The sequence below is a fragment of the Ptychodera flava genome, chromosome 16 (assembly GCF_041260155.1).
Source record: "Ptychodera flava strain L36383 chromosome 16, AS_Pfla_20210202, whole genome shotgun sequence".
NCBI classification, from domain to species: Eukaryota; Metazoa; Hemichordata; class Enteropneusta; family Ptychoderidae; genus Ptychodera; species Ptychodera flava.
The window spans coordinates 5,470,567-5,498,461 of NC_091943.1; the positions used below are offsets into that span (position 1 = coordinate 5,470,567).

Sequence of the window (27,895 nt, forward strand, 5' to 3'; positions counted from 1 at the left end):
AGGGGGGGACAGATTTCGAAAAGAATTTCTATAAGCTGATGAATAATGCAATGTTCGGTAAGACAATAGAGGATGTTCGAAAGTACAGAGACTTTAAATTTTTTTCGGACTGGAACGGCACGGATAGTGGACGTAAAAAGATTCAGAAGTATAATCCAAAGATGAAACATATAACTTTCATAACTTCCGAAGAGGATGGCGATTCCTGCGACAGTGCCCTACTGGAACTGAAAACGGATGAGCATAGATATGTAAAACCAGTTTTCATCGGCGCCGCAGTACTGGAACTTTCTAAGCTGCTTATGTATGAGACGCATTACAATTACTTTCGGGCCCAGTTCCCTGGAATACGATTAGCCTACAGGATACTGATAGTTTTGTTTACAGTGTGCCAATACCCTCCCCGGACCCGGACGTAACTTTCAATGATATAGTCCGAGAAGATGTTGAAAAGAATGGTGAGAAGTCTATATATGATACTAGTGGGATGAGTGGACCAACTTTCCGAAGATTAATAAAAAAGTGATAGGTAAATTTAAAGATGAGTTGAATGGTGAACCTATTCTTGATTTTGTGGCATACGCTCGAAAGTGTATGCTTTTCGAACTCCAACTTCGGAGACGAAAAAAAATAAAGGGGTGAAAGATGTTTGTGTTAGAAAACATTTAAACTTTGAAGATTATAAAGATCTATTTGAAACTGGGAAGAAGCCGGAGCCGGCACAAGTTTGTACAGTTTGTACGGAAAAAGGCTGGAGAAATCCGTAGTGAAAAGCGCAGTAAAATCATGATGGCGCCAAATGATATCAAACGTGTGCAGTTATACAATCCAGACACGGGCGAATGGTTGGCAGAAACATGGCCGATAGGACGGACGACGGGTTTAAAATTGTAAAGACTTTAATCTACTATTTTCAATAGAGACCAGGGCATCACTGATAACATAAATGTGGGCAAATATATTATCATTGTGAGCGTCATCGCCACCCCACGCGGTATCTTTCTTCAGGATCTCAAGTTGAATTCCGTCCTTTGTGTTCATTACTTTTAAACCATTTCCATGAAACTCAATATCTTTAAAACTACGCAGATCGATAAACAGACAGAATTTATTCTTCAAATAATCGGCCTCATCTATATCAATTTCACACCAATCTTTATCTTCAGCAAAATACCGTCGCACCTCTCGCCAAAATTGTCTTGGTATCATCTTCTGAGCGTACACTTTATTTGCAATGCCTTCAATCATTACAGACACAGATTCAATGGATGGGTTAAAGAAAAGTTCACTGTTCAGTTCTGACTGATTCTGATTTTTAGTGAAGAGTATAGCGATACCTCTAATGCTACGTCGTGGTACATTTATATTTTCATTGATAACCGTGTCCGATTCTTTGAATGGGATTGTTCTAAAATAATGTATATGCTCGTAAAGGTAACTTTTTCCACCGTTGTAATAACCAGCAGTTGACCTCGCGAGATCGAGGTCAGAAATTGTCTCGTATTCCATTTGAATGTTTTTTAATTTATAATTGGTTGTAATCAGTTTATTACTGACAAGTAATTGGGGGGCGGGTGCCAACGTAATTTCCCATTCAATATGACTCCTAACGCTTTTGGATATGCAACTCCATGGCCTGTTATGAGGGGATGAGTGAGACGAATAGCATATTTGTTTTATATGTGTCGAAAAGTAAATTATCGCCCACGACGGCGGCATCTGCATCGGTCGCGCCACTTCTCAATTTTCTTAGATTTTCGTTCTGAATTCCGTACAGTGTCATGTTCGATCTCTCCTTTTTATGTTTGAAGAGATCACGATAGCATTCAATAGAGGTTATATTTACTCAAATCGGAAAGTGCCTGGCCCTCAAATGTGAGTTTCATACTCTCCACCAAATTTTTGCAACATTTTGTACTACACGGGTAGTTCCACCTCCCATTACTTCGAGATCAAAAACAGGTCGAAAGTATCTGGAACTAAGAGTATTCCGCTTTCTAACTTCGGACATCGTATGATAAGTGTCTGGCCTGGATCTGCCTCACTTGGATTATGAGCAATCACGTGATGAGTTCTTTCTGACTTCGTTCCATTCGGTATTCGGTTGGTGAAAGTCGGTGATAATGTTCTATCGTACCCCATTTTTCGTGTAATGTATATAGTAGAAGAAAAAAAGAAAATAAATCACATCTTTACGTAAATATTTCCGTCTGCCTGAAAGATAAATCGATTGCCTGTGTCGCGAATCAATCGAAGGACCCAATATTCTTGGAGATGATGAGCCTCTTGGTCATCCTCAGTATCCTGGAATACAGCTATGAATTCTAGTCGCTTAAAGAAGTTAGTCTTTTGACATTCCTTCACGAAAGCTAATATGTTATGATATAGATTATCATCTTTGAGTCGGACACCTGGATTTGCTCGAAGGATATGGCGATTTACCCGCCGAAGTTTGCACCATTCCAATTCGACGGAGAAACCAAACAGGTCTTTATTTTTAGAAAGAAACTTTGCAATATTCTTTTCACCAAACATGTCGATGCCGTAGGGGTGTCATATATTAATACATAATTTTATTTATAATGACTAATGTTAAACCAGTTAAAAATATCCATAGCTGTTCTCCAACAAATCCGACAACCGATCCTGCTGTTTTTAATAGAAAACTGACGAGGGAACCGATTAGACCGGGTATTGCAGCAGCACTTTTTGCGGCCAAGGTTTTTAACCATTCGCCAAATTGCTTTACAATTTCTTTCGCTTTTGTATATACTTTGGGCGGACCTGAACCAGACCCGCCAGTTCCTGCTCCTCCTCCCCCTGCTCCCGCTCCTCCTCTAGTCACAGCCAGGGCAATTGTTGATATTGTCATTCCAAGGGCAGTCAGTATTGCAGCGATTGTAATACCATTTCGTTTAAATAACTCAGTCAGCTTCAGCCTCAGTGATAATTCTGGATCAGAAATTACATCACGAAGAGACCTAGTCGACGCCAGTCTTTCACGTGCCCCACTGATCATATCATGTTGTACTTCAATTCGATTATTAATTTTAGCTAGTCTTGTTCTGAGTTCAGGTGTAAGTTCTGTCTGTTCTGACATAATTTATCTCTTTCACTGTAAAGCTCATTAAGACGCATATTTGCCATCTTTAATTCATCATCAACAAAAGCTCTATATTCAGGGTTTAGATTGTTCCATTGTTCGATTTTATTTTCAAAAGCTTGTATTTTATCTGCATTACCAGAAGCATCTTGCCGTAACTCTGTCAGTTCATCTTTGTATACACCCATGTCTTCTGGCGTCATCTTCTCAGCCGGTATTTTATCATCTATCACATCTTTAGAATGCGATGTATGTAGACTCACATTTTCGGGCTCTGCGCTAGAGTGATATTCGACTCCACTCCAATTGTATACTTTATTTACGAATTCAGAACCTCCTGCCTTCTTTTTTAATGTGGATTTCTCTAAAAATCTACTTCCTTTATCTGTTGTAACTCTGATTTTTTTATAATACAGATCACCACCTTTAATCTCAGCATTTAAAATCAATTCGGTTCGTGCATACGGATTAGTAATCCTATATTTGTTTAAGAGTCCTTCAGCCATATTTTTTGTAAGTTCTCTTCTCTGTTTAATTAAAATATCCGACTGTGGGCTATCCACTGAAGGATCTGGGTTTGCAAAAGTATCATCGGTAAAAGATGTTTCAGCAGTAACATCGTCATCATTAAAATATGATTCATCGAAATCCTGGAGTGGTATATCTTCTCCTCCTTCTGCCATATTGTATTTCTATATTACTACAATTATTTTTATCCCCCCTTACATATACAGTAAAAATGCACATCTCAGTTGTTGAAAGCGTTGAACAATTGGCTGATTACATAGAAAGAACAAGTGCTGCATATCGACGAAGTTATAAATTAATGGGTCGAATTGATATGGTTCTCAATATTACTAAGGGAATTCTTGTAAGCTCTGCTGTAATAGCAGCAATTCCAACAGTTCCGGTACTGTTAGCCTTAACTCCTATACCAGGTGTTGTTATTGATGTGATACAAGGGAAAACTGGTGTAGCAAAGAGACGAGAGAAATATAAACATTATTATGTTCAATATAAACAGCTGCTTACACAAATACAAGAAAAGGCGCAACCCTTCGAACGAGGAGGCTCCGGAGTCAGAACTTATTCAGAACATATTTCATCAGGCGCTAGAAATTCAAAAACAAGAAGGATTTAGTCCACCTCTGGAAAGATACCTAAGACATTATGGATTAAATGGATATGAAATTTAGTTAACTTCGTGTTCAACATCAGCTAGACTCCGCGACTGACAACGGGGTCCTTTATATAGGCTAGTTTGATGGTGATGACTCACACGGAATTTCCCGTACACCTTCGGAACGTGTATAAACATGCTCAGCAGGGAATTTCCCCGCTTAGTACAGGACAATGCACTGCTGCGCGTGCGTGAGTTCGTATATAGGTCAGGGTCACACTTTAGTTACATGGATGGTTAATTTTTCCTTCGCTTCATGTAGATAAATGAATAAAATGGGTGTAAAAATTCTTACTTCATCCCAGTTGACCACGTTTACTTTACTACTCCTCTATTTTTAAAAGCTCCAATGGCAGGAGGGGGACACCCCCTCCTGACCTCCCCCGCGACCGTTTATGCGATCTCTTGTGGTGCTTCGCACCACATCTTCCCCTCTTGAAAACAAATTCTACAGAATAACTGCATGTCACCAGAGCACTGGATACAGACCTGTACATCAGCCCCTGCCACAGCAATTGGAACTTCCTTCCGACAAAGACCTATACCACAGGGTTTAATCAGGGTCTGTACAGGGCCTGTCGCAGCAGCAATCCTTTTACTGTATAGATATTTAACTTTCCAATTTTTTTTGGGGGGAGGGGGTCACTCAAATTTTCTGTAGCAGAAAGGGGGGGGGTTACTCAAACACGTCATGGTTGGCAGGGGGGGGGTTACTCGAAATTTTGGAGTTTCGAAAGCAATTCCTCCGACCCCCCAGGCCGTAAATAATGACAGCTCCCTAAGTAATGAATATTTATTTTGAAATTGCTGTAAATGGCTCGCGCAGGTGCAGAAGAATGCCTACGTTGCAATCCGTGTGTCAACAGAGTTTGTATTTCTGTCCGGACAAAAATTGAAATTTTCGTTGTAAAATCACATGCTATTTAGTTGTAGGGCACGTAATGTTTCCGAATAATATGCGATTCTCTGTTATTTGACAGGCTATTCAACATGAGCCAGTGATCATTTCAATCTAAACTAACGGAAAAATCGCAAGAAGATACAGCTAATGGAACTTTAAGATTGACACTTTGAAATTCCTATCTTACAGCTGACATGTCAACAATTTCTTTAAAACACAGAATGACTGTTAAAATATAAATGTATGCAAAATATAACATATATGTGTATATACATATATATATATATATATATATATATATATATATATATATATATATATATATATATATATATATATATATATATATAATTTGTGTCCACGTGCGGGGGGGTCACCCTGTTTTCGAAATTTGGAATGGGGGTCACCATGTTTTCAAAATTTGGAATAGGGGGGTCAGCCACTTTTTGACGTCGGCAAAAAATAATCCAACCCCCCCCCCCCTAGGCCGAAGAAACTGACCAGAATATAAATTTTGCTAAAGTTCGTCCACTGTATAGAAATAGCCTCAGATTTGTTTCCTTGATCAAGTTTCACTACAAATTGATGCCAAATATGATTGAATTACTTTCAGAGTTTTCAAAAACTGTCTTACAAGGGTTGGTATTGGTCATTTAACGTCGGAGACTTAAACATTGGTTCTAAAAATACAAAAAGTTCCCCTAGTTTGAACACAGTATATGACTTTGGTTGTCCCTATGGACTTGTATACCAAACTGCAAGCTATCAGACAAGCAGATTTTTGAAAATAAGACTTTTTACCAAAATTGGCAAAAATTGTCCCCAAAAATTCAAATTGTGTATTTCCTGACTATATTAAATAATATCATGAAAATAATCCTATGGGGACCTATATAGCAAATATCAGAGCTGTCTGACTGGCGGTTTTAAAGGAAAAAAACAAATTGACCAAAAATAACAAAAATAGCCTCAAAATACAAACTCGCAGATTTTGGCATGATTTGTAGAAGTCATATTTACATGTCATCTCAATAAGATAATCCCTGGGGACCAGTGTACCAAATATCAAAGCTGTCTGACAAGCGTTTTTGAAGAAGAATATCAAACATCAAAGCTGTCTGACCGGCGGTTGTGAAGAAGACTTTTTTTACCAAAATTGCTTTTCGAGCTAATTTGCATATTTTCGACAACATCAAAAAAAGAATATTTGTCATAATCATATTTTGCATCTACACAACAAATATCAAGTCTGTAAGTACTGCAGTTCTAAAAATATTTGAGTGCACGGATATCCTCAAAAACGGATATACGTACGTACATACATACATACATACATACATACATACATACATACATACATACATGCATGCATACGTACGTACGTACGTACATACATACATACATACATACATACATACATACATACATACATACATACATACATACATACATACATACATACATACATACATACATACATACATACATACAGATAGACAGAAGACGGACAGACAGACAGACTGACTGACGCCGGACGGACACCCATCCCAATTGCTTCTACAGACTACAGTCTATAGAAGCTAAATTGGTATCGAAAGCCACAGCTATTGTAGCAATAAACCTAACCCTGCCAGGCAATATCACTTTTCTATTTGTAAAATCAGTAAAAAGCAGGCTTATTCCGTAAAAAGCATGTTTACAGTTTTCAGCAACATTCAAATGTTCAGTTCTTTTTGAAAATGCAGCATATGAGACATGTTATGCCTAAATCATTTAAACCCACTTGACCTGATTATGACATGTAAAGTTGACACAATATTCCACAATTCTGGTGACAACTCTACCACAATTGAAATATCACTTCAAATGATATTTTCTATTACAAAGTTTAGCTGTTATAAGAAAGAGCAAATACAATATTTTTTTACAATCATTTTCACAGTGATAATTCACGCCTCTTTCAATTGAATCATTTGTGTATAACACAGTTTACAGAGTTAACAACAACTGACACATAAATTTCTGACACATATTAACCTCAATGAAGCAGGCGTTTCATTTCTTCATGACAAAAGCACGAGAATAACATGCTTGTCAACTTCATTGACCTACAGTAGCAACCTGTCCACAATACAAAATCTCTGTGTCGCTTTTGTAAACAACAAGTCTATCTCGACATGTACATGCTTGAACCTATGCCACACCCCCTCCCTAAAACATCCTGCAGTATGAGAATCAGTCGATTAGGTACAACAAAAACATGATTAAGACCTCGTTGATTTGAGTCTAATCCGTTGTTATCACTCAGGTATTAAATTGTTGTTCAAAAATCGCCTTTCACAAAACTAGCTGAGCGCCACAAGTCAACAAGTCAACAAACATTTCACCAGATTTGGAATACATCATTATAATGCAGCACTTGTTTGTCTTCCCGAGGTGTCGTAATTTTTACTGACTTTGATAGTTCCCTATGGGCTATCACACCAGTGGTATATGACGGGTACCTTGATTTACCAATTACCAATTTCCAATTTGGAGTTACTCGGTTTGAACACATTCATCTGAGATGGAGCAGATACAATTTTAAGATCGTTTTTGTGCCCTATTTCAAAGGTCAAGTATTCTATTTTTTATATGTGTTTCATAACTGCAACGATGATAAACAGCAGTTCAAATATATTAACATTTAGCTTTGTCCACTGACAAACCATGGACTGGTTGCAATCTCTTTCCAACAAAAATTAAAGACGATCGTAAATTTTAAATGCATCTTATGGGTTTTCTATCTCTCGGCTGGCAATTGTCAGGTTTTCAATCAGGTATTCCTTGCATTGAGGCAAACAGAAAGGAATTTACGGAATATTGATTAACAAGCAAGTTGTTTATTGCCATGCAAAAAGGGAGCACTATCGCTTCCTCTAATAATGGCCTCACTTTGAGTATACTTCATTACCAACACAGGCGGGTTACGCTAATTGCTTCCGTTGGAGTTTTATAACTTACGTTATATCCAGGATCTTTCGTTGGGTGGACTTGTTCATTTCCTGACATCGGTGTTTCGGTCTGCAAGACATATATCTAAGGTTTTATGATAAGATATATTTATTCCAAATTATACAGTAGATTGAGCGAGAGATAACCCAAGCTGCGTTTCAGCGATTGACGGGAAACGTCAATTTGCGTTGAAGACGTCAATGACGTTAATCTCTGTGATCTATCTATCAGTATTGTCTTGTTGTTTTTAAAAAACTCACAATACAAACATCATCCTATTGTCAAGGAAAATTAACACCGCCCGTAGCGGCATTGTCGGTACGTACAGCTAGACCGGAGAGGAGAAAGTCAGTGTAAGAATAAACGTTTCTTGCCGGGGATCAACACACTTACCGATTGGGCGCCGGTTAATGCAGTGCAAATAACTGTGGACCATATTATAATAAGACTGCAACTGTAACGAAAACCCATCTTGTTAGTGGAGTGGTGACAACTCCTAGAACGTTCTTCTACGTTCAGATCACCTAATAGGACCATATGCTCGAATAAGGGCAGGCTAGACCCCTTTACCCAGCATGCACTCAAATAGTGTCAACATTATATAATCTTACCTGATGTTGCCCTGTCGAGTAGAAAGTTCTGTCAGTGTTACTAAGGGACACCGGACATTTTGACATGCAGCACATTAAATCAAAGACCCTACCTAGTATATGATTAACTTGTATTTTGATCTTTGGGACTTTTAAGTCATACACGGCATCGCACTTTAGCGTTTAGTGCAATTATAACTACGTAAGAAACGCCGTCCAACCCTGTCCCCACCCCCTACCCCGGACAAAGGTTTCCGGGCGCTTGGATCGAAGGTTTCTGCTTCGCTGCTTGAAGGGATTCATTTTAAAGCGCATTGAGTATATGAAGTTTTCTCTGTATTTTTTGTGGAAATCGAATTGCTTTTACCGATAGAGTTAACACCCAAAGTTGGCACAGCCATTGTGAATTTCAAATAATAGAATAATTTAAATGATTTGTTCTTTAATCTGATGAGATATATGAAGAAATGAAATCAACCAAGCTAAAAATTTACCCCTACATCGTCTTCTACCGTCTATTAACTCACAAAGACATACCATTCCTCACTAAGGTATGAACCTAGTCAAAAAATTCTCTTAGGTCTTGATTCGTTGTTCATCAACCTTGAATAGGGCCTGGCGCTAGGGGAAGGGTGGGGCCCTCGCCGTAGAATCCGAACAACAACAAGATTGTATATTCCATGACACGTGAAAAGAAAATTTGGAGATCCAAGTCCCTATGAAATGACAACACCTTCAACTTAAGGAACATATGTACATAGTTATAAAATATACCTCTCCGGTAGAATTGCTGTGTGTTTCACAAAATAAATACACATTTCAAGCTACGTCTCACTGTCTGTTATTCAGTGTTCATACATTGTTATGGAAAGATCAATAAAACAGAAAATTTAAGAAACAGTAAAAGGAAATCTGGACAGTGGGCAACATGGGAGGGCACCTAAATCCAAGGCATTGGGCATGCGCACGCAGTCAGATGTACCCACATTCACTTCAGGGACCGTGGATAAGATCAGAACACGTGCATGGCAAACAAAAGTTAGAGAGGTATACGTAAACCTCTGACCCGATCCGACCCGTTAATGAAGGTTCGGAAGTTTGAAAATTCGACTGTGAAATTATGAATTGAAGAATTGCACGAGGAAAAACATAGGCACAAACGTGAGACAGATATCTACTACGGCTGTAAAAAACCCTTCGACCCCAATTTATCGTATTTCATCCGCTTCCTTTAATACTCATATCTACTCAGGCTCCTCTACAGATGAGAAACGGCCTTTAACTAAGGTAAGCCATACTATGGTATTTCGGGAGAAAAGTTAACGTGTGACATGCTACCATGTGTCTCCAGCTGGTGACACAATTTGCTGAACAATTAAGCTGAGATGACATTTTAAAAACAAGAACTTTCAATTTTATAAACAGCTTTAAAACTACTGTGAAATGGAACGTTTTTATGACAGGCTTTGAAGAAAAACGTCAGATTTGCATTTTCGAGGCGTGGGAATATTTGTACCAGCGACGCATGTAAGCGGTCCATCGACAACACAGTTCCAATCATCTCGATGACATAAGTTCCCGGTGTGGGCAAATAGTAGTTCTCTCCGTCGTACGCATTGGATAGGTACCTTCATAACATCACTGTGGCATAGCCATGATTGTAAATTGCTTTGCATGGATAACAACTGAAATTTTCTCCGACCACATATGCTCTGCCTATGGAAGATCATCTCGAATGTAAACTTTCTCCGAATGTTTTTGGTAATTTTGTTTTGAATTTTTTCGGATCTTGTTTTGCGGATTTTTAATTTGTCCTTTTTTCATGCCAGCTATGTCCATTGTTACAGATAACAAGTCAGACCTCTTTTTTCAACCGAGATTGACGTCACTATTGGTTGAGTTCGTTCCGTTTAATAAAGATGTCCTGTCTTATCCTAACATTGGATATAACTATGACTTTTGCACCAACTTAAATTGAAGTCAGGAAGAACACCCAAAGGTCATTGTCATGCCAACCATTCGTAGAGTGCAGCCTTTTCAGGGATGGCTTCTTTGCCCAAAGACAGTGACACAGGGACCTCATACAATGGTTGTTGTTGTTTTTATTGATAGATAAAGAAAGCTCAATTTATTTTTTGTATAAATCTGTTTCAATAGTGTTATCGTACCCGTGCAAGCTCAAGAAAATTAAAGTATATTATTGGCCTTTGATCACATTCATGTACTCTATGAAAATGTAGTGACTTCCCATGCTTTCACTAATACTTCATATACACACTCTGTATTCGATAGATATTCATATACTACCAGTTCAAAGTCACATGCTAGTGGAATGTGCTAGACACTAGATGTTCAAGATCACAGCATGTCACTGTAGCTCCTCAAAGTCGAGGCTTAGGCAGCCCAATTTATATATTGTCCATTATAGTTTTAAAATCTGAGTTGCTGAATGTAATCTGCGAATGATATCCACTAAATTGAAGTCTGTGAATTAATTCTAATATATTTTTAAATATCTGCTAAAACTTTAGACTATTTACTTCTACATCAGAAAACTACCACACAATTTTCATGGTGTCGATTTGCAAATTTATAACGCCTCATGCGCTGTTTCATTTACGGTTTTCTTCATCGAGATATTGCGTTTACTAATCTCAATATACTAATTTCAAAATGAGTAAAAATAAAGGTTATTTGACCACTTTGCGTGGGTACAATAGGGCCCATCTGGGTTTCAAGGGATGGACTGTATGGCCATAACAACATATCCAATGACTTACAATGTAAGTGAGAGTGATATGATTCATCCTTGCAAAAACGAAAATCGAAAACAGCTTATATGCTTAATTGATTACGTAGTTTTGACATTTATTTATTACATTGCACTCTGAACAATCATGTCTAGTAAAATCAAACATAAAACAATCGATCCACGTGCATGAAGCATCGACTGTTTACAATAAATGTACCAAGAAGCAATAAACAATGTTGCAAAAAGTATCATAAGCTTCAGTCTCATCGGATGCCATCCCTTGAGATACTCAGAGTGTCCTCAGAAGTGGAAGTTGTAGGTGGGTTCATTGACAATGCTCGTTGATATCGACATTGGTGGATCTCTTCCAGGCAAACAGGAAATGTCCAACGACGAGCCCAGATACGACGGACAGAAACATCCAGACGTTATAAGTCATCGCGACCAACATCAATGCGTAACTGATGGTGACTTGGATAAGATGTAGGAATGTTTGCATAATATGATAACAGGAGAACATACTTGCAAGACACGACCTTCAGGAGATAAAAGAGAAAGAATACTATCAAACGCAAGGTCAAGCATTTGCATACTGAGGTCAAAAGTAATTCATGAGTAGTGCAACTGTCCAAGCAGTAGTGACTTACATCATTGGCACAGGCAACTTAACATAAAAATCCGTGTTTCCGTTTCACATTATGATGATATGCCTGCATCAGTCATCACGGCAGAAAACTTCGAATCACGAAAGATACTGTTTTGCATTACGAAGAACACTTAACCTTCAACAACCATGTACCATCGTAGGCCCTGGGTTACGTTAGCTAATGTCGCAGCGATGTCAGTCTGTCTGTGTCTTTGTGTCTGTCCGTCCGTCTATGGGCCAGATATCTCAAAAACGGCTGATCAGAATCAAATCTGGTACATGGATTTAGTTTGCAAATGGCAAGAACTGATTAGTTTTTGGTGGGTGTGGCTTGCTTACTTTTTGCTAATTTGCATAATTAATGCTTTTAGAAAAAACGTATTTACATTGAGAACGACCGCACACAATTTGATGATATTTGCTACAAATGTTAATCACATAAAAAATATTTCAGCCGTGAAAGGTATTAAGGGGTTACATGAAAGATAATTGCTCATTAGCATATTCGATGAACTTATACCTAAATTGACGTGATCAAAATTGACGAAACTTGATATGTTTATTGAAGATACTATGACTTAACATTCTTTAAGTCATTAAGAAATTTTACCTTTGCTCTTCTTATTAAGGATCTACATCTTGATTGACTTGATCAAAGTTGATGAAACTAGCTATGTACATTGAAGATACTTTAATACAAAATTCTTCAATGCTAATTGCTAATTTATATATTGAATGAACTTTCCTAATGAGGGATACATATGGGGATTTAATTGATCAAAGTCGGCAACACATGCTATGTACTTTGATGATACAGGTTAAAACAATATTGATAGTCATTTTGCATTTTCACTTCAGCTAATTTATAATTTGCATATCTAATGAGCTTTCATAGTTTGGCATATATAGCTGGACGGACTTGACCAAAGGCAATTACACTTGCTATATGAAGTGGTGATACAATGACAGCAGTCAAAGTGATTTAGTATTTTTATTTCAACCAATTACATCTTTGTATACTTATGGGAGTAATGACCTTTAGAATTAATCTGTTGGGAATATTGTTTATGATTTGATCATTACACTTTCAATGGAGTTGCAAACATGTGGCAAAAGTATAAATTCACACACAACTGCAATATATAATGAAACACGTGAGCATTTTCAGTTCATATCTGGTATTTATTTGCATCAACTTTGCAAACTTTTGGCAAGTAACAAATTCTGGCAAGTTACTTTCCAAAAGTTGGTGAAGCAATCGAAGCTGTGACATTGATGTGACTCTCCCAATAGTGCCGTTACTTGATCGGTGTACCGAACTGAGTGGGTAATCGATTAACAGTCCTCCCAGCATGCAGTGCGATAGCAGCACGGTGCTGTTATCTGCCTGCATGATCTGTGCGGAGATAACAACCGCCGCTTTATTCCCGAAAAGGAAGATATTTCACTGCAGGAAATCAGACACAATAGATAGACGTTTTGAAGTGTCTTCTGTCATTCAATGGACTTCTAGCAAGAAGACAAAATGACCAGGCGTAATGACAGAAAATTTATTCTTACTGATTATTCTTACTAACTCATTAATTTATCGTCTTCGTAGCTGAAATTGAAGCAGAGATCTCCGCCACAAGCGAGAATCACGGTCATTGACCACGCGAGAATATACGGGATTTGACCTCAGTTTGCAACAAGTAGGTAAGTCATTCCCCCTTCCCTCTCAGGAACTGTGCATGATTTGTACGTGCATTGCATTCTGTCTATGGATTGTTGTAATAGCTGACTGAAATTCTTCGGCAAATTAATATGAGATCGATCGCATAATATAAGATATGATGTACATGTACATGTAGTCTGCTGGTCATTATGTTGCTAATGCCGAGCTTCTACTCTCAGACAGGCAAATACTAGAAATAGCAGATAGTTTTATTATAAGCAGTTGAAACATGGACAGCATGGAGATATAAATTGATGTTATATTAAATATACTTACTCCGATTGGTCCATGGTTACTGATTCAACAACTTTCATGTTTCCAACATCGCTGGTTCTCGCTGGAGGAATATAACGCCGGTTGCGTCTGACCAGATATTGACGGAGCTCCTTTAAACCCTCGTATAGAACCGCACAGATGCCAATACCGACACAAGAGCCAATCAGTGCTATAGGGGAGAGAGAGAGAGAGAGAGAGAGAGAGAGAGAGAGAGAGAGAGAGAGACAGACAGACAGACAGACAGACAGACAGACAGACAGACAGACAGATTTTATTCTTCCTATTTGTGTGTTCTCCAGTCGCTCGTTACAATAATGATTGAATCAATTTTAAGTTTAGGCGCTGGAACTACAGCCGAAACTTACCCTCAGTACTGCTCACAAACCAATCAGAAAACAGGACGTAAAAATTTAGGCCAGTAGTGAAGTACATCTATATGAGGAAAAGAAAAAAAGATGTTTTAAAATTTATTTCACCGTGTTTGAATTTCTTTAATAAATAATATGGCCAGACGTAATTTACAAAATTAATTGATACACCAGCGACGCATTGAAGAATTCAATAATCGACAGTAAGGGAGCTTTCATTTATCATGAGGGGGCTGGGCCGGAGGCATTCGGAGGAAGGCCATTTTTGAGAACCTGTCCTGGGGAGAGTCATATTTTAAAAACCTGTCCTAGGGGACGGTCAAATTTGCAAATTAATATTTTTAAAAAGTGAACACAAATTTTCAATATTCTAATTCACCGGTAAAACGAGGACATAAACGTGCAGTGTAATGAGATCTGCCAATAGCTGAAGGCAAATTTAAACTTTTAATACAGCTAAGAACTATATTTTCACTAATTTAAGTTGAAGTTGTCAGTACTTTGCCTCAAAACCTACATGCATTAAAGAAGTGCTATATTATAAAGTTTAATGAAAAATGGCATTTTGCATTTTTGTTCCTTAAATCAACTACAACTCAAATTTCCCTTCTCGATAGAGCCCGCAATTTGTAAAGCATTGTTAAATAAGTGTAAATATAAACAAAATAAACACTTATTAGGTATACATATTAAAACTGTATTATGACGCTGTTAAACAAAGAATATTTTTGGTTGATACAAGAAATGAAATATCATAACAGTATCTCCACCTTAAAAAATAAAAAAAATTAAAACGATGTGTATCTGAAACATTCTTTCAATAAACGTTTTTAAAACAAATTTACATATATTGTACATCTGTGAGATGAGAAAATCACTTGACTTTGTGAGAATCCCTAATACTAGCGAAGTTCAAGTTCAATAATTCAATATCAACACCAACAAACATAGAGGAAAGAGTTGCAAGTTGCAAGTTAAGTGTTTTATGAGCTTTTGATTCTCTCTATGTTACAATATCAGTCTTAGGAAACATCACGTGACTAGACTGCCTCAAAGGTAGTATATTACCCTGGCTCTCATCACTTAATGTGTCATCACTTGCTTCATCAATTTGGTTATCAATATGAACTCTCAGATCACGTGACAAATTTTTGAGGATCAGATCAAAAGTATGTCTGTCAATCAAATTCAGCCGAAGTAGACAATTTCTTTCTGATGGCGATATTATCTTTACTGATTTTGGGACCCCCATTTTGTGGTCGATGCTGGTGTCTTCCTCCTGTCTGGGAATTATGATTTTTTCATAAATCTGATTAACTATTTTCCTTAATCTTTCCTTTCCTTTGCTTTTCGTCGGTTTTGGTTTATTATTACGCGTGATTTTCTCTTCTTTCCTGCTTGGCAAACACCAAATGTATCTTAAAGTTGTATTGTTCAGACAATTCCTCAACAAACTGTCACATTGCTGTTGCTTAGTTCTTACGCAATCCAGATATTAAATGTTCATTTGGTTGTTGAGCACATATTGCCAGCATTTTAGTTAGGTAGAGTGTGTACAACTTTGAAATCACAATGTCATCATTAAACAATGTACGTTTGATCGTTTTGTCTCCTGGACACAAAAGTCAATCAAAATAACTTAGCGTCTGAAATAATTTAGCGTCGGGTAATTGCACACACGACATGTCTGTATCAAAATCGAATACAAATTCAAGGCCACAGTAAAATTGTGGATAGCAGGGGTCATGTTCAACTTGGTAAAGGGAGGGTCATATGTGAGAAAATAGGAATAGAGGGAGGACAAGATTCAGACTATCGACATGCTCCGATTTCGTCCGATTTTGTCCGATTTCGTCCGACCCACCACCTAATAATAAATGAAAGCTTCCTAACATTAAACAGACCGTATGTCCTGTCTTCAGGCCAAACTGAACTAATTCGAGATACCTAAATGTGCGGTTCATTTTGATCGTTAATGCCGTTTTGGGGGTTATTTTGTTGTTTTTATTTTTTTGGATTTTTTCAACGGTGCAACCTTTTCTTGATCAGTAAGGAAAATGTTTCAAAGGTAAAAATTTCAGAAAATTCCTTCCACTTACAGCCATCATGTGTCCACTTGAATCATCACCGCCATGATCATGGTTATGTTCGGTCGTTGGGTGATGGTGGTGCCCTGTGGGCATGTGGTGATGTCCTGTTGTCGGGTGATGATGATGCCCCGTGGGCATGTGGTGATGCTCTGTTGTCGGGTGATGGTGGTGCCCCGTGGGCATGTGGTGATGTCCTGTTGTCGGGTGTTGGTGGTGCCCCGTGGGCATATGGTGATGTCCCGTTGACGTATGGTGCTGTTCCGTTGTCGTGACATTTGGTTGGTCGGTCTAGGAAAAAAGTAGACGCGGCGATAACATTGATATCTTCAAAAACGCGATAATTTCATAATGAAAGTTTCAAGAAGAAGTAAGATTTTGAAAAATTGTAGAACAAACTGTGAGTGGTTGGGATGTGAGATGACTCAGAGACGATCCAAGTCATGATTGCATGCAACGTCGTCGCGTGCCATGGGCAAACATATTCAGACAATCGTTGGTGCCGTCACCAACTTCTTCCGAAACACGGTGTGTTGATTATCATACGCGGAAATGGAACGGTAACCAAACTGAATATACTTGTTAAACTTGCCACAAAATCAGGTATGGTGGACTTGTATCGAATAGTCATTTTAGCTGCAACGATAAGCTTAAAGCATAGTTTATTTATTCGTTTTTATTAATTCAGGATGACGCACCTTCCACTCATTACCTTTTAAATCAATGACTGGCTCAACACCATGCTTGGAGTATCGAACTCAGCATCCTTAGACTCAGTGTTGGTCCGGTACCTTACGCTCCGCGTCACACTGCCTCTTATTTGTCTGACAGATAGATTGCGCAGCGAAGCCATGGAGCAAACACCACCATTAGGCAATTACAAGGTGTGATATGTTGCGCTATTTGGTCTTATAATATTATTTATTAATTATCAATTCTACCCGGAAATTTAAAGAATGACTTCAAATTTTATCATGTCTGAAATGACGAAGTATGTACGACCTTTCTTTCGGTTGAAAGTTCCTAGGCAATCTTGATCAAGTCGTCCAATTTTACTTCTGTTAGAAATCCACTTGTTTTTTTAAAATGTTGCCCATAAGACCAAGAATAGATCGATAGGTCGCTTTCGACCTACAGCCGATGAAGTTAGGACCAAATCGTTTTGATGACATTTCAACAAAGATATATTGCTTATTATTTAATTCATGTCATCAGCTGAACATTTCAGTTCCCTGTAGAGTCAAAATACAGTAACTAAATTATTTTAGACTGTAATGTTACAGTGTAAATCTCGTTAAGTCTCTGACAAGACCAATTACTGCACACTCTACATTTTGAGTTCTGTGTTCGTGGAATTATTTTTGGAGACAAAGCACCACATCTTTGAATTGATGAAGACAATATCAAGCAAGAGCACATTTTATCATGTCACGTTATACAACTTACAGTTTGGGCGTTCGTTGAACCAACCAAGAGCAGACATGCGCAAACAAAGTATACAGCGTAAGGTGTTGCCATCTTGATCCTCGGCTTGGTACAAACTATCACGACTTGAGTCTTTTGACGGTTTTGCTACCCTGCCCTGCAAAATATTTGACCTTTAGCAAGGAGTGATCACTTATTGCAATCCCTCGCGCCAACCTGTTGAAACTGTTACCCGAACTGATGATAAATTGCTTCTTGAACAATGCATGCCTCGATGTGACGTCACTGGTCAGGTACCGATCGCGTGATGCAGGTGTGACAAATCTGAGCACGTTGATTGGCTAACACTTTAGCACGAAGTTTTATCATCAGAATACATGATCCCTCTTACAGATAGAGTGATATATCCCATAGTTATTGCAATCCAAATCCTAGTTGCAAACGTTGAGTCTGTGGGCGTATAAATATCAAACAGAATAATTGAAGACAAAACTTCAGCAGACTGTCGCGCTAATGGTAGACTGTTGCGTAGATCGTGGGCGAACGCCTTGCCCCAGTAAACAGATGCCGAGAAAAACCAGAAGACTGGGGCCCGCCCAACGTTGAATATAAATCAGTGAAAAATAACGATATAAATAAATGTCCACATTAAAGAACGCCAGTCCGAAACTTTAATTGAAGATATATTGCTTATTATCTAATTCATTTCATCAGCTGAACATTTCAGTTCCCTGTAGAGTCAAAATACAGTAAGTCAGCTGCCGATTAAAGCCAGACGGGGTCGCGCCGAACGTTGAATATAAATCAATGAAAAATAAACGAATGTCACATTAACGCCAGTCCAGAAACTTTAATCGAAGGGGTGGAAATACTAATACGATAACTGGTATATACGATGTTAAACAACCATTGCGCTGGAAATTTACATTCTTTGCGAAAAAAAATGTTACAAATCCTAGAATAATGTTTATTAATAATATTCCTTACTCTACGAAAGGGTCACTTCACTATTCTGAAATGTCACCTGAGAGACGAAACATGTCGCAACCATGAGCCAGCGTTGACATTCACTAAGTAAATGGATACAATAAAAATATGTTTCTCTAAAAGAAATGTTCTATTTATACTGTCACAGTGGTAATCGTAAGGAATCATTCAATTATACTTTCCATCCCACTTTCTTTGCAAAACATCGCAATTTTGAGATTTAACACCTAATCTGAAGAGAAGACATGATTCAAAGGCCGATAGCTATGACAAGCTGACATTTTACTAGGGTCATCCAAGTTTAGTGAACTTTGAACCCTGCATGGATATGGCGTTCGTCGACTTCGTCACGTAAACCCAGCGGAAAAGCGTAAATTGAAAAACAAAGTCGGCATCATTTTTGTATGTTTGTGGACATGTACTCATTTGAGAAGGTAACTGTGCCATCCATCCTACAGTCATTTACGCGGTCAAGTTATTGACCGCCAGATCTGTGCTGTTGATCTGTGTTGTAGGTAAATGCATGCCATAGAACGCTGTTATCGCATCATATTTTGCACCTATACGACGTTACATAACTGAAATCGATACATAACATTTCTGTTAGTGAAGCCTTCAGTAAAATATAAACTTTTCGTGACTGTGCAAAGGAAATAGTCAAACTGCCATGATACTTTGACTTTGCTCACATAACGATAAAAAAGAAGACAATAAGTGCACCATCTGTCGATGCCAAAAGCAAAACAGGGAAAAGAATTCGTGACCATCCCCTATAATATATATATATATATATATATATATATATATATATATATATATATATATATATATATATATATATATATATATACTTTGTTCTTGAAGAAATAATATTATTGTTTATGACGCTCTGCTCTTTCATAGCTGTAATTTGCCACAAAGACGTCTGTACATATAAATTATGTGTGTATTTTAAATATATTCAGGGATAAAAGGACATAAATAATTTTGACGCAATGTGGAATGTAAATTGGACGTAGGAAACACAAGATTTACAGAAGTTGTTTGTCTAGAAAACACAAAGGTCACTAGTATCCTCAACAGCAAATTAAAAGAACGCATAACTGCTGATGTGACATCCCCCAAGGCTAGGAGTCAAAATTCTGGAAGTCGTTCACTAAATTCACCAGAAGTAGCCAGTCAATATAAATTAATAAATTACTGAATTTGTAAATGTACTTAGGGGAGAACCATTTGATATCTGGGGTGTGGGTATGGACAAATGGGTATGGCAGCAAATTTTTCCCGTCACTGCGACGGCATTCTATGTTTCTAATATCAGTCTTGCATCAAATTATAATTCCATATAAGAAACGATGCCGCATTTTTTCTCGTTTACCAACTTTGTATTCTCACACCACTATTATACCCACACGTCCCTGGTTCAAAACTGCTCCTATTGATAAGTTGTAGTTTTCTGCGTAAGTAGCAACAACGAGAAATTTACAATCCATGTTTCGTTTATTTCACTTACAAGAGTAAAGTGGTAAAAATCGATTGTTAGGAGTTCTCAACTCATCAGCCTTTTTACACGTTTTCTTTCATGACATCATAATACTATCAGGAGGCGGGAAAATATATGTGTATCTTGACATATTCCAGCATGTTACAGCACTCATAGAATGATACGTTGCTTTAAAATAGTCCATTTGATCTTGCCTTGTCATTTTAAATTTTCACTATTTACAGAGCAACTCACGCACAGTAAACACCTTTATTTAAACAGGCACTGATCTTGTCAGTGTTATAAATATATCTTATAAACATACGCCATGAAATGGTTTTTCAGTCTGTCATTGAAACAAAAAATATTGAGTGTGATTTGAGTTGTAGTCAGACTTTTGTAAAGTGCATGTATCATAAAATGCTGTCAAAAACGTATTAGCGACTCCTGCCGCTCCTCTACACAATATGTGAGAATGAGATTTTCTAATTTTTGCTGATTTGAGGCTTATGGCGATTTTTTTTTCTGTACTCCACTAGCTCTCCTTCAGAAACCAGATGGTTATCCACGTATTTTGCAGTTTGGACATTCATTGAACAAATCAGGTTTGTGCAAACAACAAACAGAATAAGTTATTGTTATCCTGACCCTCGTCTTGGTACAAACTATCACGATTTCTTTCGAATTTTTTGTTACATTTGCAAAAATAATTGACCCTCAGCTTGGCAAGGAATGATGACTTATTACAAAACCTCGCTCCAACCTGTGGGAGCTGTTGTCCGACCTGTTGATAAATTACGTTTTGAACAATGCGTGTCTTTATGTGACGTCACTGGTCAGGTACCGATCGCGTGATGCAGGCATGACAAATCCGAACACGTTGATTGGCTGATACTTGTAAGCACGAAGTCTTATCATCAGGTCACGTGGCCTAGCCTCTTTTGGTAATAGAACGACATGGGTCTCGTACATTTTCAATCTAAATCCTAGTCTTTAAAGTTATGTACAAACTACTGACAAAAAGAAAATATCCAAATTAATTTCTAGGAATTCTAACTGAAATTTGTTGACTACTACTATATCCTTTTGATCACTGAAAATGTGTCAAATAACGCTGAAAAATTATTATTGTTACGAATCATGCATAGTCTTATATTTATTTATGTCTACGATCGGCTATTACTACATGTATGTTATCACAAGCAGATTCATGAAGATGAAACGTGTCGCAACCATAAGCCAGCTGACAGGTTCATGAAGTGAATGGCACAGAAAATACTCAAAGAGTGATTTTTTCATGAAATTTCTAAATGGTTTAAGGAATTATTCAATCGGAACTTCCATTTAATTTTCTTTCAGAGACGTGTTATGATCTTGAGACACCTACACACGTAATTGTTAAAGGAATTATTCATTTAGATTTTTTATTCAATTTTCTTTATAAAGTAGCGTTGTTATAATGAAACACCTGATCTGAACAAATATACGAAATAAATCCTACTTGCTAGGTCACAGAAAGGTGACACTGAAAAGTCTGGGTGTTGCTAGTTTAGTGAACTTTGATCCCTGTCTAGCGCTCGTCTATATCCGGTCACGGAAACCTAACGGAGACTGCATGAATTACAAAATATGCAACTTTTGCTATTGTATTGATTGTTTTTTTATTTGACAAGTTATCCATGCCATTCTACAGTTTGGTACACAGACTAGTCATTTGGCGTCGGAACTCTTGTCTTGCCAAGAGTGTAGATGGATGCCTATAAACGCTCTAAATTTTGAATCTATCAGGCGACTTTACATAACTGAAGTAATTACTTTTAAGTGCTTAAGTAGAACATAAACTTTTCATATTGAACAAATACAGCCAAACTGCTGAGACGTTGACTTCGTTCCCATAGCAATCAAAATAAATAATAAAACACACTATCTTTCTATCTTTCGAAAACAGACACAGACACAGACACATATCTCCAAAACTGTTACTTTGCCCAGAATTATTTTGACTGAGAACACTTTGATTACAATTACTTGCAATGGCTGGTTGGCAGGCCCTACAAAATACTTATTTTAAACATTTAACGAACTTTGTGTGCACAGTCGTACCTATCACGGGTGTTCGTAATTAATTTAATATTGAGCTTTCACAACAAAGACACTTTTGATGTGGTCTATTTGATTCAGGTGTGCTCGCCTTCTATGCTTACTACCTGGCAGTCACAAAAAACCCTCATATTTCCCACACACTCATAGCGACAGACAAAGTTTCCGTCAAATACTCTACTGGTTACTCAAAAAGTGCGACACCCGTTAGCGGAGACTCGACATAATCGAATACTTGTTGGCGTGACTTCTATCGGCGACGCGTCTATACACGACAGGGTAAATTTACATGCAAACCTCGGTAGTTCGTTCATTTGCGAAAATGATACCCTTGGAGAAACTGAGGCATTTATAACACAGTTTCCATGGCCACAAGTCATGACGTGCGCTTGTTACCTATGATACTGGGAAACAAAACTTAACTCTCACAAGTCTCCCCCCGCTGAGAAGCTTGGATAATTTCACAGTGTATTTGCACGTATGGGCTATGTGATAGGGCTTGCATGGCCTGTCGTTGGTACATTGCAGCTACTTTGAACTTCGTTTTTGGTCGGTTTAATCATGACAAATCTATGAATCCGCGGATTAGCTTCTGAGCAAGCCAAAGACACGCAATATATTTTCTACCAGAGCTGTGATGTAAATAGACGGATGTAAATCAACAAGTTTTATACATATTCGAAACTCACATTGTGAATCCAAAGGCGTACGTAGCAATCGGCGACACCGAAACGGAGTGGCCGTTAGGCGGCGCTGTTGCACTCCGAACCATCCTCGCAGGTTGGGGAACATTCGCTTTTGTTGGGGGGGGGGGGAGTCACTGGAAATCAGGCAGGTTTGACTTTTACAAAACAGGTTTTTGTGTCAAATTTTACAATCAATGTTTAATGGTTTGGGAGGGTCAAATTTTACAAAGGCTTGTATGGAATTACGGCAAAAACCACCAGAACTGACCGAAAAGTATATAAAACGAATGCGAACACGACTTCATCTGTCTATGATTCTGTCTGAACAGGTGATTAAAGTAGAAAAGAGCACTTTTGTTCACAAAAATATAATTTTCAAGTCGACAAAGAGGAAGAAGTGTCCAGGCACTGTTCACGATATAGCTGTCGTAACACTTTTCAAACTGGAGAGCATGCATGTAGCTCCAATTTTTGAAAAATATGGTGTTCTAAAGAGTGTTTGCAAAGATTTTTTGACTTTATAATTACATACATTTGAACAAGCAGGATGGGGCAAAAATTTTTTTTAAATCAGTCCTCACTTTGACTGTGAAGTTCATTTATGTAAACTGCATCTTTCGTACTACTCGGTTCTGATTTGACACGATGACGTAAACGCCAATAACCCGATAATAGCCAATAAAATCACTGGTACCGGTCACACCCGGTTTGTCGTGCAGACTATGTCAAGAAACATGACATGCCTTCTATGGGTAGATTGATAGATATGCGTTCTCTCAAATTGTTCGAATAATTTTCCCGGGTACGGCTTATACGGCAAATTTTAAAGTTCTTGGAAACGAAATATTTTCACCGTCGTTTTTTGAAAATCGAAGAAATCTTTTTTTCCCTACACAGTTAACACGGGGATGGCGGCCATTTTGAATTTAAAATATCGGTAAATGCCAAGTAATTCGTTTCTCTCTCCTCACAAACTTTGCAACGTCACCCTGATTTTTATTCTTGACTTGGTAAGAGGACGGTTGAAAGATTCATCGAAGAAAATTTGAGCAAAGTTTAAGTCTTTTTTACTGTCGAGGAGAGTGCATACTAACTAACTCAAATTCGACCATGCATGAACACGACGTCAATGTACAATATAATGTGCCGTGTCATCTTTCACTACATTGACTAAAATGTTTAAGATTTTTCAGGATAGAAAGTAAGTACCTCAGTCTCTTTTATTCCATTACGGACAAACTGACAGATGGAAGTGAGCTATGGCGAAATTTTGCAGTTTTCTTACAAGAATCTCAAATAAATCCAATAACATATCCAATAAGATTGTGCTGACTAGAACATCTTTATTATTACTTGTGGTATAAAACGTGAAAACGATAAATAAAACATTTTAAAGTAATATCCTCGTTAAACGAATAGTAAAAATACAGATTTCGTACACCGTTGAGTTTGTAAACCAAATTTACACAGGCTGAAACGCAATACACTCTAACAGTAACAGCCAAAACTACCATGTGTACATCACACTTACAGTATTTTTTCGACAATGGATGGCGTCAAGAGGCGATTGTTGGCTAAGAATCGTACATGTGACCATGCGGCGATCAATTTAACATCAGTGTCGATTTTTAAACACGTGAAATTACCATGTTCGGGCCTATTCACTCCCTTATTGTAGCATTAGGCTAAATAATGTTTCCGGTAACCCGACGTACCACATTTTAAACGCTCAGACGCTAAAAACGCGATTAGAACTAATTTGGGATAATTGGATGGTGAACTAATATCAGTTTAATCTGCAAAAGTAAGCTCATCCGCTTTTCTTTTTAAGTTAAACACTTGTTTTAGAGTAATTTGTAATATTGCAACATTCAGGTATAGGGCACCTAACAATATTGAAAAATTTGCAAAATATGAAGATCCAATATCCCAAATTAGTTCCCATCGTGTTGAAACTTTTTTCGCATGCTGTAAACAAATTTTACCGGCTTTTCTATGGTCACACCCAAATAAAACTTACAAAAAGATTCCCGACCGACAAACCCTATTTCCTGAGGGAAGGTTAACGGAAACAGTATGTTTTAGACCTCACACATCAAACTCAATTTGTTGCAGTTCTGCATGTGAACAGCATAAAAACGTGCATGATTTGATTGTGCAGGACGTACGGTCGGCAGCGTGCTTATCTTGTGTCAGAGCTTCGCGCCGTTTCACAATAGCAAGAAAACCCACGAACAGTTCGCTCCTCGCTTAGCGTTGCTTTCAAATTGGTAAAGACATGGGGTCCAGCAGGGTTTGATATGTTTAGCTACGTTTCAAAAACGACGGTGCAGAACACGTCTCACGTGTGTTCGTCAGAAAACACTTCCAATGGCGTAGTAATCCAACCCTCTTCAGTAGCAGATCAAAATGTATTACAGTCTCTTTAGCAGCAACATAAAGTTAGTTAATAAAATTTCATACACTTTAAATAATTTTTGAACTGTACATGGGCATCTTTTACTTGTGAATCCCACATAGAATCGTAGGTTTGCTGTTTGCCATTGGTCACTGGATGACGTTTGATTTTGACGTCATTGCACGACACTATCCGAAGTCTTCCATAAGCGTCGGCGAAAAACTCCCAGTGTCCAACACGATCCAGCGCGGGATCAAATCCGATCTGTCTGACTGTCTGCGTTTTTCCCATGAAGAAATTATCTACAACATCAGTGCTGACGCATTGTGGGAAGTCTGACATAGATATTTGGTGCGAGCCCTCATCAACAAACAAACAATCCCCTTCATAGGGATGGCCCTTCTTGAAATCAAACTTCAGACATCCTTCGCATTGAATCTTCGCGCCGAGATATGATCCCCCGACGACATCCAGATCTTCCACGCTTTTCTCGAACTTTTCCAGAAATTTTTCAAGTTTTGTTTCAGATGTGAATTCACAGACATCCTCGACCCAAACAAAATATTTTGTTCGCACCTGACTAAGGGCTAGGTTCCTGCCTGCGAACCAGCCTTCGCCGTAGGGCATCGTGTAGTGTTTAACATTTGACCCGTCAAGTTTTTGTGGCGATGACGAGTCGTCTGCAACTATAATTCCTACCTGTGGATAAAACTTATTGATACTGCGGACGAGCCTATTGAGGTAATCATATCTTTCAAATGTTTTGGTGATCACGGTAATTTTGGAGTGAATGGCGTCACCTGGATCATACAACACAGGACGCATCTGTCGTCTGATGCGGATATGGACGGAAACAGTAAAATTTAAAAATGTCACTTCGATTAAATCTCTTTCGTTGAATTCTCCAGGAAGATTTTGGTACGCTATATGTTTCAAGACATGATTGATAAGTTCAAGGTCGGATGGCATCCGCATCTCCAGATAATGTGATCTCCGTTTGGCAATTTTCACCAGACTCTTCCTGAAATCTTTATCCGGGAGTTCTAGGCTGAGAATACCGCCCTCTGCGGTTGACTGAACTTTCAACGTATATCCCGACTTTTTGTAATCCAAGAATTGCACAGTTTTGTGGACAGACAAACCGGGTATTTTGATCTTGTCGAGTGGTTCGATCGTTATGCCGCCCCCTATGTACGTTAACGGTGACATAGCTTTACATACAACGATAGGATCTTCTGTCCCTTTGTGTCTCTTTTCCCACTCATCCAGTTCCTTTCTCCGCACTGCTCTGCTTTCCTCCGTCAGGTACGAATTGATGCCTAGAGGGTCGCGTCGACAAACACACTTAGAAGAGGGTCTTCCCAAGCCTCTAACAACGATACCTTGCATCTCTTCACCCCCTTTATCAATGGTTTCCGGTTTAGGGGCGCCATTTTCCCACGTTTTCCAAATTTGTGCTTTACCCTCCGAGGCAGCGTGTTTTTCAAACGACCACTGACCTTCTACGGCCAACAGGATGAATGGTGTCGACGCTCCGACTAACAGACCAAACCAAACCAGTTTCTTCATGGTCTTCTGCGGCACTCTGCATCTGAGTCGTCGCTGATAAAGCATACTTATACACACCACGGTATCACACAAACTGTACGCAGTCGGTCAGCAACACGTGCGCGGGCTTCCGGCTGTAAACATGAAATGTGATAACAGAATGTTGTTGTTTTCTGATCAAACCATTTGAAGGTCACCTGTCCCCCGAACACGTGCTCCGTGTTTTGTTGGCCTACCTGAGTGGGTCACCGTGTGTGGTCGGTCACCCATGCCGTGGTCATCGTGGCGTTGGACGGAGCAGGGAGTTAGGGTTCCCGTAGGATTACGAGAGTGAGGAATAAGTGAATGTTGACGGTATTGGCCTAGGTAGTGCGAATGCGTAAGTAGTGTCATCGTACAGGGTTACGCAATCACTATACGAAGAATAATCAGTGAATATAATTAAAGGACAAAGAGGTCGTTCACCTTTTCAATGTCGTGCTACATAAGTCATGACTGTCAACATCAAAACACATACATTCACGTGCAACCGTCAGCCAAAATAAGATTTATCAATGGAGAGTAAACTGTACAAAAAATAAAATAAACACATAAATTGACAAAAATGTTAATTTAAGAATCGTCGCACGGCGGTAGAGTGCGATGGAACTGGTCACG

General features: G+C 38.4%; 2 protein-coding genes and 1 long non-coding RNA gene across 3 annotated transcripts in view; all 3 read right to left on the bottom strand.

Annotated features, from left to right (window-relative positions):
- LOC139152617 (uncharacterized) overlaps positions 1-8,729 on the bottom strand; it is a 33,245-nt gene extending 24,516 nt beyond the window's left edge. Inside the window, exons 1-2 of the long non-coding RNA XR_011556671.1 lie at positions 8,572-8,729; positions 8,188-8,247 (exon numbers count right to left, since the gene is read on the bottom strand). This is a non-coding gene — a long non-coding RNA (uncharacterized lncRNA). The remainder of the gene's footprint in view (positions 1-8,187; positions 8,248-8,571) is intronic.
- A 2,874-nt stretch (positions 8,730-11,603) lies between these two features.
- Positions 11,604-18,290, bottom strand: LOC139152618 (high affinity copper uptake protein 1-like). Its single transcript, XM_070725858.1, has 5 exons — positions 18,058-18,290; positions 16,624-16,902; positions 14,522-14,588; positions 14,157-14,325; positions 11,604-12,056 (listed from the first exon to the last, which is right to left on the bottom strand). The coding sequence occupies exons 1-5, from the start codon at positions 18,127-18,129 to the stop codon at positions 11,846-11,848; spliced, it is 798 nt and encodes a 265-aa protein (XP_070581959.1). The 5' UTR covers positions 18,130-18,290; the 3' UTR covers positions 11,604-11,845.
- A 6,320-nt stretch (positions 18,291-24,610) lies between these two features.
- LOC139152619 (beta-1,4 N-acetylgalactosaminyltransferase 1-like) lies at positions 24,611-27,636 on the bottom strand. The gene is made up of 2 exons (XM_070725859.1): positions 27,475-27,636; positions 24,611-27,372 (listed from the first exon to the last, which is right to left on the bottom strand). The coding sequence occupies exon 2, from the start codon at positions 27,302-27,304 to the stop codon at positions 25,739-25,741; it is 1,566 nt and encodes a 521-aa protein (XP_070581960.1). The 5' UTR covers positions 27,305-27,372; positions 27,475-27,636; the 3' UTR covers positions 24,611-25,738.
- Positions 27,637-27,895: the final 259 nt, after the last annotated feature.

What these genes read in the sequence shown, in the direction of transcription:
- LOC139152618 (XM_070725858.1), bottom strand. Translation starts at nt 18,129, where the DNA reads ATGGCAACACCTTACGCTGTATACTTTGTTTGCGCATGTCTGCTCTTG. An exon ending in GTTCAACGAACGCCCAAACT is followed by an intron (nt 16,903 to 18,057) that starts GTAAGTTGTATA and finishes CTTTTTTCCTAG; the next exon opens with ACCGACCAACCAAATGTCAC. An exon ending in CAAGTGGACACATGATGGCT is followed by an intron (nt 14,589 to 16,623) that starts GTAAGTGGAAGG and finishes TTCCTCATATAG; the next exon opens with ATGTACTTCACTACTGGCCT.
- LOC139152619 (XM_070725859.1), bottom strand. Translation starts at nt 27,304, where the DNA reads ATGCTTTATCAGCGACGACTCAGATGCAGAGTGCCGCAGAAGACCATG.